We start from the raw sequence: 12,086 nt of genomic DNA on the forward strand, positions 1-12,086 counted from the left end.
ATTGGCCAGTCAACTCTGATCTAGATGGGACTGATAAACTGATTGCTAACTTTCTAAATATTAAAGGAGGAAAAGGTTCGCACATTCTTTTAAGGAAAATGCTACTTTGTCCACTTAATTTGCTCTCTCATTTTAACATCTCATGTATTTTATTTTATTTTATTTTTTTCTTTACTTAATAGTTAAGGAAGTGACTATTAGTATATTGATATTTTTTTAAAATGTTTTAAAATGATAAAAAAATATGAACAAAAAATTGGAAAAAAATAAAAAGGTGATTTTGGCCTAGTGGTAAGTTGAAGCAGGCTACTTTGAGCGACAGAGTAGCACCACTCTTCTTTTAATATGCCTGAACGGCCGTGAGATTTGGACGATCTCTCCAAGTGGCAGTTCGAATAGTGACTACAAAGCCTCTTAAAATTAAAATTAGGAGGGATGCTAAAAATCATCTCACACAGTACATTTTATATATTTTAGATTTTATTTTTTTTTATTTTTACTAAACTAATTAAGTTGTTCTGCTCATCATTCATACACCACATACTTTTTATGAAAAAGAGAAAAAAATAAAATAAAAGAGATATAGTGTGTGGTGTATGGAATGATAAGAAAAATTATTATAATATTAGAATTTATAAAAGTTTAGGGCTCATATTGTAGGATTTATTGATTTAGTTTATTGTAACGTAATTAATGAAATCACGACATGGTGATGTGTGATTAGAGAGCATAAAAACCATTTTCATAGATAAAAGATTGAGATCAGAGGGTTGAAAAAAAAAACCCTAATGAATTGTAAATGATATATGGTAGATTTTTATAAAATTTTAAAACTTTGCATCTGTACGTAATATTAGAGAAATATATTATAAACCCTTTTACACACGCCACATATTTAGGAGGGCGGTCAATATTGTTATAATAGAAATTTGTGGAAAAAATGTAAAGGAACACTGCTAAGGTCGGTCGGTGTCAACCCAAGGGAAATTTTACCTGAATTAAATCTAGAATTGCTTAGCTGATCTCTTTTGTACAACCTAAATGAAGAGTTGTATCTCATAATTAATGTACAACTGGTATAGAGCACTGCAAATCTCACACTTATGCATTCTTAAATTAACGTCTTGCCCAATTGCTGGCATTAAGAATTGATGAAGCCTCAATATTTACTTGAATTGCATCCATTTAAACAACTTGGCTTGGAGTATCGACCCACCTCACATATTTTAATTCCTTACATTGCCTTAGAAACTAATAGGTACAACATTTTGACTTACGAAACCACAAAGATGATGCCTAATTTCTAAAATTTTTTTCCCTAGAATATAGGTATTATTAATATAGAATTCAGAATGAGGATGTTGAGGTACAAGGAGCACCCCGCACTCTTTCACCTTCACTTTCCAGCTACTTGTTTTAACTGATGCTCCAATATAGCTCCATCCATCCAAATTAGTTGACTGCTCCAAAACCACTTGGCTGGTAGATACACCCCAAACCCAATTGGCCCTACAGAAGGGTCTTCAGGGGCACGAAGGACTAAGGGTTTTGTTAGAGGACCTTCCTTAGTCTCAAAATGATAAACAAACTCAACAAACTGGCCTTCATCAGGATGACTGTCCTTGAAAATCCTTGGATCTGAATTCTCTACCTCATCAACTTCATAAATAGTAAAATGAACATATGCCTTCCACTTACTATTATTATCTAAGTTTGGATGGATTTGAAGTGTTACATGAGAACCAAAACTTCTCATGTTGAACCACTGTGGAATTTCAGCTCCCAAGTAAGATGCACACATTACCTTGGGCTTAAAACAATTATTTTCCTGCATGTGAAGTAAGAACAAAAAATAGAAAGATGTTAATTGGAGTATATTAAATAACCACTCCCACAAAACATCTTATGAAGAGATCAAAGAGACTCACAATGTCATAGCCTTTTGTTTGCAAATTACTCTTTTCATGATTCAGGCTTCTAATGTAGTAGACTCTATCATCAAAACCAATATAGAAGGCCCCAAGAGAGTCATCATTGGTCATAAACATTTCTTGTGTAGAGCAAGCATCATTTGAGCCAAACTCTGGCATTGCGAAAAACTTAGTGAATTTGATAGCAGTTCCACCTTTATACAATTGTTCCAAATACCCCTCACCATTCATATCTTCAACTCCACCAAGTGCTAGGCAATCAGATACATCCAAAATTTTAAGAGATGACAAACTGCAAATAACACTTGAAAAAATTGAGAGCTTTTTGTAGTTATGTAAAGACAATATGGAAAGGCCGCATAAACTCTTAAATGATGGGGGTAGTTCCTTTATGGCAGTACTATCCAAATAAAGGAACCGCAATGAAGTCATGTTTCCCACAATGTCTGGGAACTTCTCAAATCTTGAACAATCAGAAAGATAAAAATATTCAAGAGACTCCAAGCTAATCTCATTTGGAAAGCTTTCAAGGCGTTTGCAAGCATGTAGATTCAATCATCTAAGCCGTTTGAGAACACCAATAGATTTGTGGACCTTAGATAAACTTGTACAACCTTCAAGGTCAAGTGTCTCAAGACTTGGGACTCCGGTGAAGTTTGGTGTCTCCAACAAGTTTTGAGAGCCGCTAAGATCAAAGCGTTTCAAACTCCCAAAACTCTGTTATAAAACAATAAATATTGAACAAAAAAAAGCATTAATGAGCTTAGTACCATTAGTAGAAATAAGAACAAGAAGAAAAAGAAGAAAACACCTTACTTTAATTCCCTTCCATAGTTGCTTGATGTGACTGCATGGAAATCTAAGTTCAATAAGATTGTCTGGTTGAAAGCTGTTTGACAAGGATTTTGAAGGATATTCAGACCATTCTAGCACCCGTAACCTATGTGTTGGCATGAATCTTAAAGGGTCGCCACTGTGCCAATGCAGATTCAATAACTTATGGTAGAGATTAGAAAAACTTATGTTGACAAAACTTGTGTTGCGAATTTTAAGTATTCTCAATTTCTTCATCTTTGAGAAGGTTCTAACATGGAATCGTTCCTCATTTTGATTAGGTAAGTTTAGCACTATGCCTTCAATCACGTCAGTTCCCTAAAAACCAAGAACAATAAAATTGTGTGAGAAATATTTGGAAAAAACTTAAGAATTAGAATGAAAATACATTATACATTTATATCTGGATTGTTCCACTTACAGTATTATTCTTCAACACGTGAAGGACATCCTTATAATGCCACAATCTACTATGCCGGCCAGGCTCTTCGGGGGATTCATCATAAATTATTTCTTGACCCATTTTTTGTAGCAGATCATGCATCATCAACTTTTTAGATGAGATGGTTATAAGACTTCTCTCCATGAGAATATCAATATTGAGGTATGGGTAATAACCAAAACTTTCTAATATATCCATTAAAATGTTATCTAAAAGCTCTCCATTGAAAAAACAAGCAATATCTAAAAATAGTTTCTTTTGCAAATCCTCCAATCCATCAAAACCTACTTGAAGTATATCTAAAATTTCTTTATTAGGATTTGCTTTCAGCTGATCCCAAGCACCTTTCCATGCATTTGTTCCTCTACCAAACAAGGAGGACCCTAAAACTTTAAGAGCTAAAGGAAGGCCTTGAGCATATTTCACAAAGCCTTTGGATAAATCAACATAATTTTCTCTAGGATAAGGTTTCTTGAAAGCTGCCAAACTAAAGAGCTGCAATGCTTCATCATTATTCAACTCACTAACCCTATAGATATCATTCACTCCATGTCTTTTCAATAAATGGTTATCTCTGCTCGTTAAAATGATTCTACTCCTTGGACCAAACCAATCATGGCTCCCTGCTAATGTTGTTAGATGTTCTTCTATCTCCACATCAACAAGGACTAAAAATACTTTTTTATAACATAGTCTATTCCGTATCATATTCATTCCCTCACGATCGTCCCATATGTTTATTGTCCTTTCCATGAAGATCTTAGAAAGAAGTTGTTTTTGTAAAGAAACTAAACCACGATTTCTAGTTTCTTCTCTAATACAGGCAATAAAGCTGCTAGCTTCAAATTGGTGAGATATTCTATCATAAATGACTTTTGCCAAAGTTGTCTTACCCACTCCAGCCATACCATGAATTCCTATAAAGCGAACATCATCCAATCCAATACCAAGTATGTTCATCATTTCCTCCACATGGGATTCTATTCCAACAAGGTCCTTGGAAAGAGTTAAAAAGTTACGACTCAATCCTTGAAGTATCCTTTTAATGATTTCTTGGACAATTGTTGATTCATACCTGGGAAAAATGATAAGATAATTAATTATTATGAGATAGTGATTGCCTTTCAAGAGCCAAATGTATGATAATGTATTAATGTGCAATATAGCACATTATAAGGAGCATGGTTTTGGGATTTTGGTTGTAACCTCTATGCTCCATTTGTATATGGTATTACTCTACTATAAATAAGGGTTATCAATCAAATTAGAGTACCATCCTCATATCTACAATATTATAGCACCCTAATAATGTTTAACTTTTGACCCTTACATTTCCATTGTTTTTTGGTGAGAATTAGGAGAGTTTGGGTGTTGTTTCTAAATTCGAATCCATAGGAGAATTGTAGGTTTTGATAAGGAATCTGGGTTTCTTGGTACGTTGATGATCTGAGAGTTGCTGTTGATGTCAAATCCAGAGGGACAAGGGCATCATGATGTAGTTTCATATAATTGATAGTAAAGTACAAGGGAATCGGCTTAGGGAGCAATGTAATGATATGTAGTCAAAAGTAATTGATGCATATAGTAAAGTGGCCAGAGGAAGGAAGTTGTAGCTCTGAGGATGAAGGGATGCCACATAAATGCTGACTTTTAGAGGAATAGATATGGATGCAAATTAAGAAGGTAGTCAAGTCCCTAGAGAGGAGGAACCATGAGTGATGATACAATTGATAGTCAGACAAATATACATATTTTAAAAAAATCCAACCAAGCGGGAAAATTGGGTGATGGCAATAGCTAAATGGCCAATGCTCGAAGATGAAATGATTAATATTAGGGGGCAAGCACCAGTTGAATGGGCAGGCAGATCTACCTCATCGTTTCCTTAAATTCGTGGTCATCCACAACCAAAAGCAACCGAATAGATCTGGATTCAGAAACATTAAATAGATCATCAAATATTCAATCTGAATCTAGCATACCACGTAATGCCATATCAGTTAATACATTTATTTTCGTGAAATCTCTTACACGAGGTTTGGATACTGAGTTGAGATGAGATGAGTTGAGATGAAAATGAAAGTTGAATAAAATATTATTAGAATATTATTTTTAATATTATTATTCTTTTGAGATTTGAAAAAATTAAATTGTTTATTATATTTTGTATGAAAGTTTGAGAAATTTGTAATGATCTAGATGAGATAAGATGAAATTGAGATGAAATGTTTTTTGTATCCAAACCTAATCGTGGCAATAGAACTTCTGTAACAAAAAAGTGATAGATCATAAGTATGAAATGTTAAATTTATTTAATTAAAGTGATTAGATTTCACATCAAGAATTTAGAATTTTTGTCACATGAGCTAGATCGCTAACTGATCAACACGAGCCTAACATGCGTATTTATATGGATCCAATTAAATTTGATTGGTGCAACCGGCCGGAATCCAATTTTATGGGGGTAATATTTGAGAATCTCCAACATATCCATGCATGCTCTCGCTATAAGAATTAAAAAAAAATGTTACCTAAGATGAAAATGCTATCCGGATAAGTTTGTAAACTTTTCATTGAAAAAAAAAAAAAAACAAACAACAAAACAAAAAAAGAAGATTGTATAAAACTTCTACTGAAAATTTGCATTAAAACCTCAACTGCTTAATTGTATTACTTGGAAAATTCTTGGGCATACAATAGTCACATCAGCACGGCCCAATATAAATTCTCGAGTATTGATCAACACTCATATCCAAAGCATTCTCAGTTCTGCTGCTTGTATTCACATTATTGACTTCTGTCATACTCGTATTCCTATCAGTGAAGTAGTTGGATGTCATCTTTTGAATGCCTTTTAGTTCTTCAAAGAAGTATCTAGGAAAGAACTAGTTTCATGCCAAATTTTCTCTCTTTCTATTTTGAGTCTCTAAAACCATTCTGTCATTGCATGAAGTTACTTCAAGTATGATACAGGAACTGATGTTCTATCTTTTATGTCGTTGGTAAAGTTTGCTTGTTGATCATGGTTCTGTTGTGAAATGTTATGCAAACACACACATCAATGATGACAAATAAAGTAAAAGCAACACAATAAAGAATACGACACACGATATACATAGTTCAACAAATTACCTACATCCACAGAATTGCAGAAATCTTATTAACTAGAGGAGATTACAATTATTCAATCTCAACTCACACTCTCTAGGGCTTTTTGCTCTCTCACACAATACGCACTCACTAGACAATTGTTCTCTCTCAAAATATGCTTGAGGTCATCCAACACAAGTCGAATATGATATATTTATAGTGAGTGGCGCTTGAAACCTAATCTATCAAAAACTACGTACTTTGCTCGAGTGGAGTGTCAAGCGCGACTCGAGCAAACAACCAAATGAACATTGGCTCAAGTGGAGTGTCGTGTGAACACTAGGGTCTCTGTCTTGCTCGAGCGGAGTGTCGAGCGCAACTCGAGCAAACTTCTTTTACTGAAGCTTCGCTCGAGCAGTATGTCGAGCGACGTCAAGTGAACTTTAGCTTAAGCCAACTGTCGAGCTAACTTTCAGCAAACACTTTTTTAGCTCCAAAACTAGTCTCCACATATACCCCAACAATCTCCCACTAGGAGACTGGGTCTCCACATGCCAGCCACTGTTTCTAGCCAAGCCCTTTCATCTCTGCAGCTCACAGCTCCCGTCTTCAAGCTAGAAGACACACTGAAGTCAAGCCCAACTTCAGTGTTCCACATACAACTTCCTTAGTCAGCACATCCACAAGGCGATTCACAACTTCCATTACACCAGGAGTATCCGGTCCCGAACCGATCTTAGCAACCTTAGCCAACTTTCCCAAGCTTTCATGAGGAACGACAAAGCTGACTCCTTTTGGCTTTTCCTCACATGTTTTGCATGATCAAGCCTATCTTTTTGCACTCCTGTATTTTCCTGCACATCACTGGACCCTGATATTAAATACAAAGAGTTAGATCTCTTACCATGCGCTAAAACCAGCTCACCCTTAGTGATCTTCCAAGCTCCTCTAGAAAACGCTACTGCAAAACCGCTGTTATCAAGCTGTCTCACAGAGATCAGGTTTTTCTTTAGATCTGAAACATGTCTGACTTGCTGTAAAGTCGACACGCTCCTGTTTGGAAGTGTGATATGCACATCACCTACTCCCACTACATCAAATGCCTCTCCATCAGCTGCATACATCTTCCCAAAATCACCAGCAACATAATTCTGCATGATTTCTCGATGTGAGGTGTTATGGAACGAAGACCCTGAGTCCAACACCTAATCATCAATCGGACTGTACACTGCAAAAAGTAAGGTATCATGAATTTCTTCTGCCACTGCATTCATAGCATCATCATCAGAACTTTCTTGATTCCACAGTTTCTCTTGATGTGGCCCGGCTTGCCACAACTCCAGCACGTGATCTGTTGCCCAGATCTCATCTTGCTCTTCCCCCTGTTCTTGGAGCTTGACCTGCCATGTCCTCTGCCCCTATTGTCAACAATTAGGGCAGATCCTGAACCCGAGGACTCATCTGAGTCTCTCCTATGTACCTCTTTAGCAAGCACGATGTCATGTATGGCATTGTAGTTCAGTTTTGCCTTGCCGGCTGAACTACTCACAACCATTCTCATGGCCTCCCAACTATTTGGTAGCGATGCCAACAGAATCAATGCTCTAATCTCATCATCAAACTCAATCTCTATAGAAGATAGTTAATTTGTGATCGTATTGAATTAATTCAAGTGTTGGGCTACAGACATACCTTCTGACATCTTTAGATTGAACAATTTTTTCATCAAGTGTACCTTATTGTTCGCAGACGGCTTTTTATACATACCTGACAAAGTCGTCATGAGATTCACCGTGATTCTCTCCTTACTGACATTCTGTGTCACTGTTATAGACAAAGTTAGCTGAACAAGGCCTAGAACCTGTGGATCTAACAGGTTCCACTCTACATCAGCTATGCTCTCCGGCTTCTTTCCCAACAATGGAAGGTGGAGCCTCTTCCCATAGAAATAATCCTCAATCTGCATCTTCTACTACCCAAAATCAGTGCCGTCAAACTTCTCGATCTCAGGTGCATTCACTTTATCTCCAGCCATCATTCTTCTTCAGATCCGACCTTGGCTCTTGATACAAGTTGTTGTGAAATGTTATGCAAACACACACACCAACGATGGCAAATAAAGTAAAAGCAACACAATCAAGAATACGACACACAATATACGTGGTTTGGCAAATTGCTTACCTCCACAAAGCTGTAGAAATCTTATCAACCAGAGGAGATTACAATCACTCAATCTCAACTCACACTCTCTAGACAGTTGTTCTCTCTCAAAATATGCTTGAGGCCGTCCAACACAAGTCTAATATGATATATTTATAGTGAGTGGTGCTGGAAACTTAATTTGTCAAAAATTACGTACTTTGCTTGAGTGGAGTGTCGAGCGCAACTCGAGCGAACAACCAAATAAACATTAGCTCAAGCGGAGTGTCTAGCGAATACTAGGGTCTTTGTCTCGCTCGAGCGGAGTGTCGAGCGTGACTCGAGCAAACTTCTTTGACTTGAGCTTCGCTCGAGCAGTATGTCGAGCGACTTCAAGCGAAATTTGGTTTGAGCCAACTGTGGAGCCAACTGTCAGCAAACACTTTTTCAGCTCCAAAACCAGTCTCCACTTATACCCCAACATATTCTTGCTAATTTATTGTCGTATTTGGTAGATACTAGAGGATGCTAGAAGCAATGCATGGGTTTCGCTTGATGGGAAGAGAAGGCAGCAACTATCAAGGGGAGATTCAGTGCGAATATATATGAGCCAACTGGGATAGGGGCTGTTTGTTACAAATTTCACTTTTCCTCTAATAAAATGCAATGTTTCATTTAATAATAAAACACTGTGTTTCATTAAGCTTGCAATGCAATCTCCGAATGGGGACTGCAATAAAAATTTTCCTTATTTTAATTTTTCTCCTTTTAAAAAAAATAAAAATAAAAATAAAACTCCCCATCTTTTCTCCAAATCATCACACGTACGTCCCTCTATTAATTCATCAGTGTAACATCCAAGTACACGACCAGATAAATATTTATAAGATGATCGGCAAATAAAGACCACATGCTACCCATGAGAGAGCCGGCCTATCATGTTGTACCAAAACCACCCAGAAACACACCTAAACACAAGATAGAGACAATATGTAAGTGGTTTGACAATTTGCCTACATCCACTGTAGTGGAAATAATAGATTTCAAAGTGTTTGTACAAAATATACAAACTCTAACAATATTATCTCTATCTCTACAAATGGTCTCTTCTATGTATTTCTCACGCAGTATTTCGTTTACAAATGATCTCCTTTTATAGGAGAAGTCTCAGGAGACAGACAATTAAAGGGGCTGTAGGAGACAAGCTTGATATTTGAAGCAACTATTCAAGACTTTTGAGGGGCTACTGTTCACACTAGGGTTGATATTTAACAATCACCCCCTCCACCCATGTGTGCCATTTTAAGCTGCTGCAAACTGTTGCTTCCTTCAAATGATTTCACCCTCTCATTGAAATACTCATTATTTCTGCCATGAGAGATTTCCGCTATTGCTCTAAGGCACCAACGAACCCGAAGGTGCTCAACAGTGTGAGATATTGATCAATTCCAAACAGTGTTGGAATTTGATCCCTGTGACGACTTTCGTCAACATATTTGCTGGATTGTCTTCAGTGCTAATTTTCTAAAGTAGAATGTCCCCTTAATCTAATATCTCACGTATGAAGTGAAAACAAACATCTATATGCTTTGTTTGAGAATGATACACTTGATTCTTAATTAGATGAATTGCATTCTGATTGTCACAGTAAACGGTAACCTCTTGTTGTTTAAAGCCCAAATCTGTTACCAGTCCTTGTAACCAAATGGCTTCTTTCACGGCTTCTGTCACAGCCATGTATTCAGCCTCTGTTGAGGATAGTGCAATTGTAGACTGCAAAATAGATCGCCAACTAACTAGTCCTCCAGCCATAGTGAACACATATCCAGTTGTCGATCGTCGTTTGTCAAGATCATCAGCATAGTCTGAGTCAATATATCTAGTTTCTAGACTATCTTCACTCTTCTCGAACTTCAAACTAAGATCTATGGTCCGAGAATGTACAGTAGAATCCATTTAGCTGCATGCCAATATGTCTTTCCTGGATTATGCATATATCGGCTAACTAAGCTAACGGCCTAGGAGATATCAGGTCGTGTACATACCATGACATACATTAAGCTTCCCACAACACTTGCATATGAGACATTTTTCATATAATCTAGCTCTTCATCAGTTTTAGGACACTGCAATGCACTGAGCTTGAAATATGGGGCCATTGGAGTACTTACTGGCTTTGTCTTTGAGTTCATGTTGAAACGTTGTAGTACTCTCTCTAGATACTGCTTCCGAGTGAGGTGAACTATGCTTTTCACCCTATCTCTGTTAATCTCCATCCCCAATATTCTTCGTGCTTCTCCTTGATATTTCATTTCAAACTCTTGACTCAGTTGAGTTTTCAGCCGATCTATCTCTACCTTGTTTTTACATGCAATCAACATGTCATCAACATATAAAAGCAAATACATGAATGATCCATTTGCAAGTTGTTTGAAATACACACAGTGATCGTATTGGCAATGAGTGTATTTCAAGTCAATCATGAAGCGGTCAAAACGTTTGTACCACTGTCGAGGTGACTACTTCAAACCATAGAGAGATTTCTTTAGATTGCAAACCAATTTTTCTTTACCAGCTTCTTTAAAACCTTTTGGTTGAGACATATAAATCTCTTCCTCCAGATCACATGTAAGAAAGTTGTCTTCATGTCAAGCTGGGCTAACTTAAGGTCATATTGTGCAACCAAAGCTAGCAATATCCGAATGGATGAATGTTTCACAACAGGAGAGAATACCTCACTATAGTCAATTCCCTCTATCTGAGCGTAGACCTTGGCTACCAATTTAGCTTTGAATCGCACCTTACTTTTAACAGCTTGATCATCTTTCTGATTGAAAACCCACTTACAACCAATTGACTTCTTTACTTTTGGAAACGGCACAATCTCCCATGTCCGGTTCTTATGAAGAGACTGCATCTCCTTGCTCATTGCACTTTCCATTCAGTCAATTCACTAGACTGTATAGCTTCTTTGTAAGTGGTTGGGATCTGATCTCCTTTAGCTGGAAGTGCATATGTCACAAAGTCTGCATAACCTGCCGGTAAACGTGTCTCTCTTCTCGGCCTGTTTGTTGCAATTGATTTAGGTTGGCTTGGAGATATCGTGACTATCAACCTCAAGTTTTCTTTACTCTCCATTAGCAACTCCTGATTCTTTTGGTGTAATAAACTTCACCTTCTGCGACTCACAAGGTGCTTCGCTATCATGGCTGCCTTCATGGGAGTCTTTATGCTCTTGTGATTTGAGCATCTCAGACTCGTTGAATGTAACATCTCTATTAACTATTACCTTCTTTGACTCTATGCACCAGAGTCTATACCCTTTTACACTAGTACTGAAGTCTACGAATTTTGTTTTCTTAGCTCTAGGATCAAGCTTACTTTCTTTAGCATGATAGTAAGCTGGGCATCCAAAAATATGTAAAGAGTCATAATCAGTAGCATGTGTACCTTTCCATATTTCACTGGGTGTCTTCCCACCATTGGTAGCTGTGGGTAATCAGTTGATGAGGTGGCAGGCATACGTCACAACTTCAGCCCAAAATTGTTTACTGAATCCAACATCTAGTAACATACACCGTACTTTCTCTAATAAAGTACGATTCATCCGTTCTGTCACACCGTTTTGTTGCGGTGTTCCTCGTACAGTG

At 37.1% G+C, this 12,086-nt stretch overlaps 1 protein-coding gene across 2 annotated transcripts; it reads right to left on the bottom strand.

The window, feature by feature from the left end:
* Positions 1–1,317: 1,317 nt before the first annotated feature.
* LOC121259236 (disease resistance protein Roq1-like) lies at positions 1,318–5,768 on the bottom strand. Of its 2 annotated transcripts, XM_041160747.1 has the most exons (5): positions 5,739–5,768; positions 3,187–4,282; positions 2,748–3,083; positions 1,929–2,648; positions 1,318–1,828 (listed from the first exon to the last, which is right to left on the bottom strand). In XM_041160747.1, exons 2-4 carry the CDS (start codon positions 4,168–4,170, stop codon positions 2,487–2,489), a joined length of 1,482 nt encoding a protein of 493 aa, XP_041016681.1. In that variant the 5' UTR covers positions 4,171–4,282; positions 5,739–5,768; the 3' UTR covers positions 1,318–1,828; positions 1,929–2,486. The 2 variants fall into 2 exon arrangements, with proteins under 2 accessions (XP_041016681.1, XP_041016680.1); XM_041160746.1 differs by lacking the exon at positions 5,739–5,768 and having other exon boundaries at positions 3,187–5,353.
* Positions 5,769–12,086: the final 6,318 nt, after the last annotated feature.

Source organism: Juglans microcarpa x Juglans regia, chromosome 4D, assembly GCF_004785595.1.
Source record: "Juglans microcarpa x Juglans regia isolate MS1-56 chromosome 4D, Jm3101_v1.0, whole genome shotgun sequence".
Taxonomy (NCBI): domain Eukaryota; kingdom Viridiplantae; phylum Streptophyta; class Magnoliopsida; order Fagales; family Juglandaceae; genus Juglans; species Juglans microcarpa x Juglans regia.

What these genes read in the sequence shown, in the direction of transcription:
- LOC121259236 (XM_041160747.1), bottom strand. Translation starts at nt 4,170, where the DNA reads ATGATGAACATACTTGGTATTGGATTGGATGATGTTCGCTTTATAGGA. An exon ending in ACGTGTTGAAGAATAATACT is followed by an intron (nt 3,084 to 3,186) that starts GTAAGTGGAACA and finishes CTTGGTTTTTAG; the next exon opens with GGAACTGACGTGATTGAAGG. An exon ending in AACTATGGAAGGGAATTAAA is followed by an intron (nt 2,649 to 2,747) that starts GTAAGGTGTTTT and finishes GTTTTATAACAG; the next exon opens with AGTTTTGGGAGTTTGAAACG.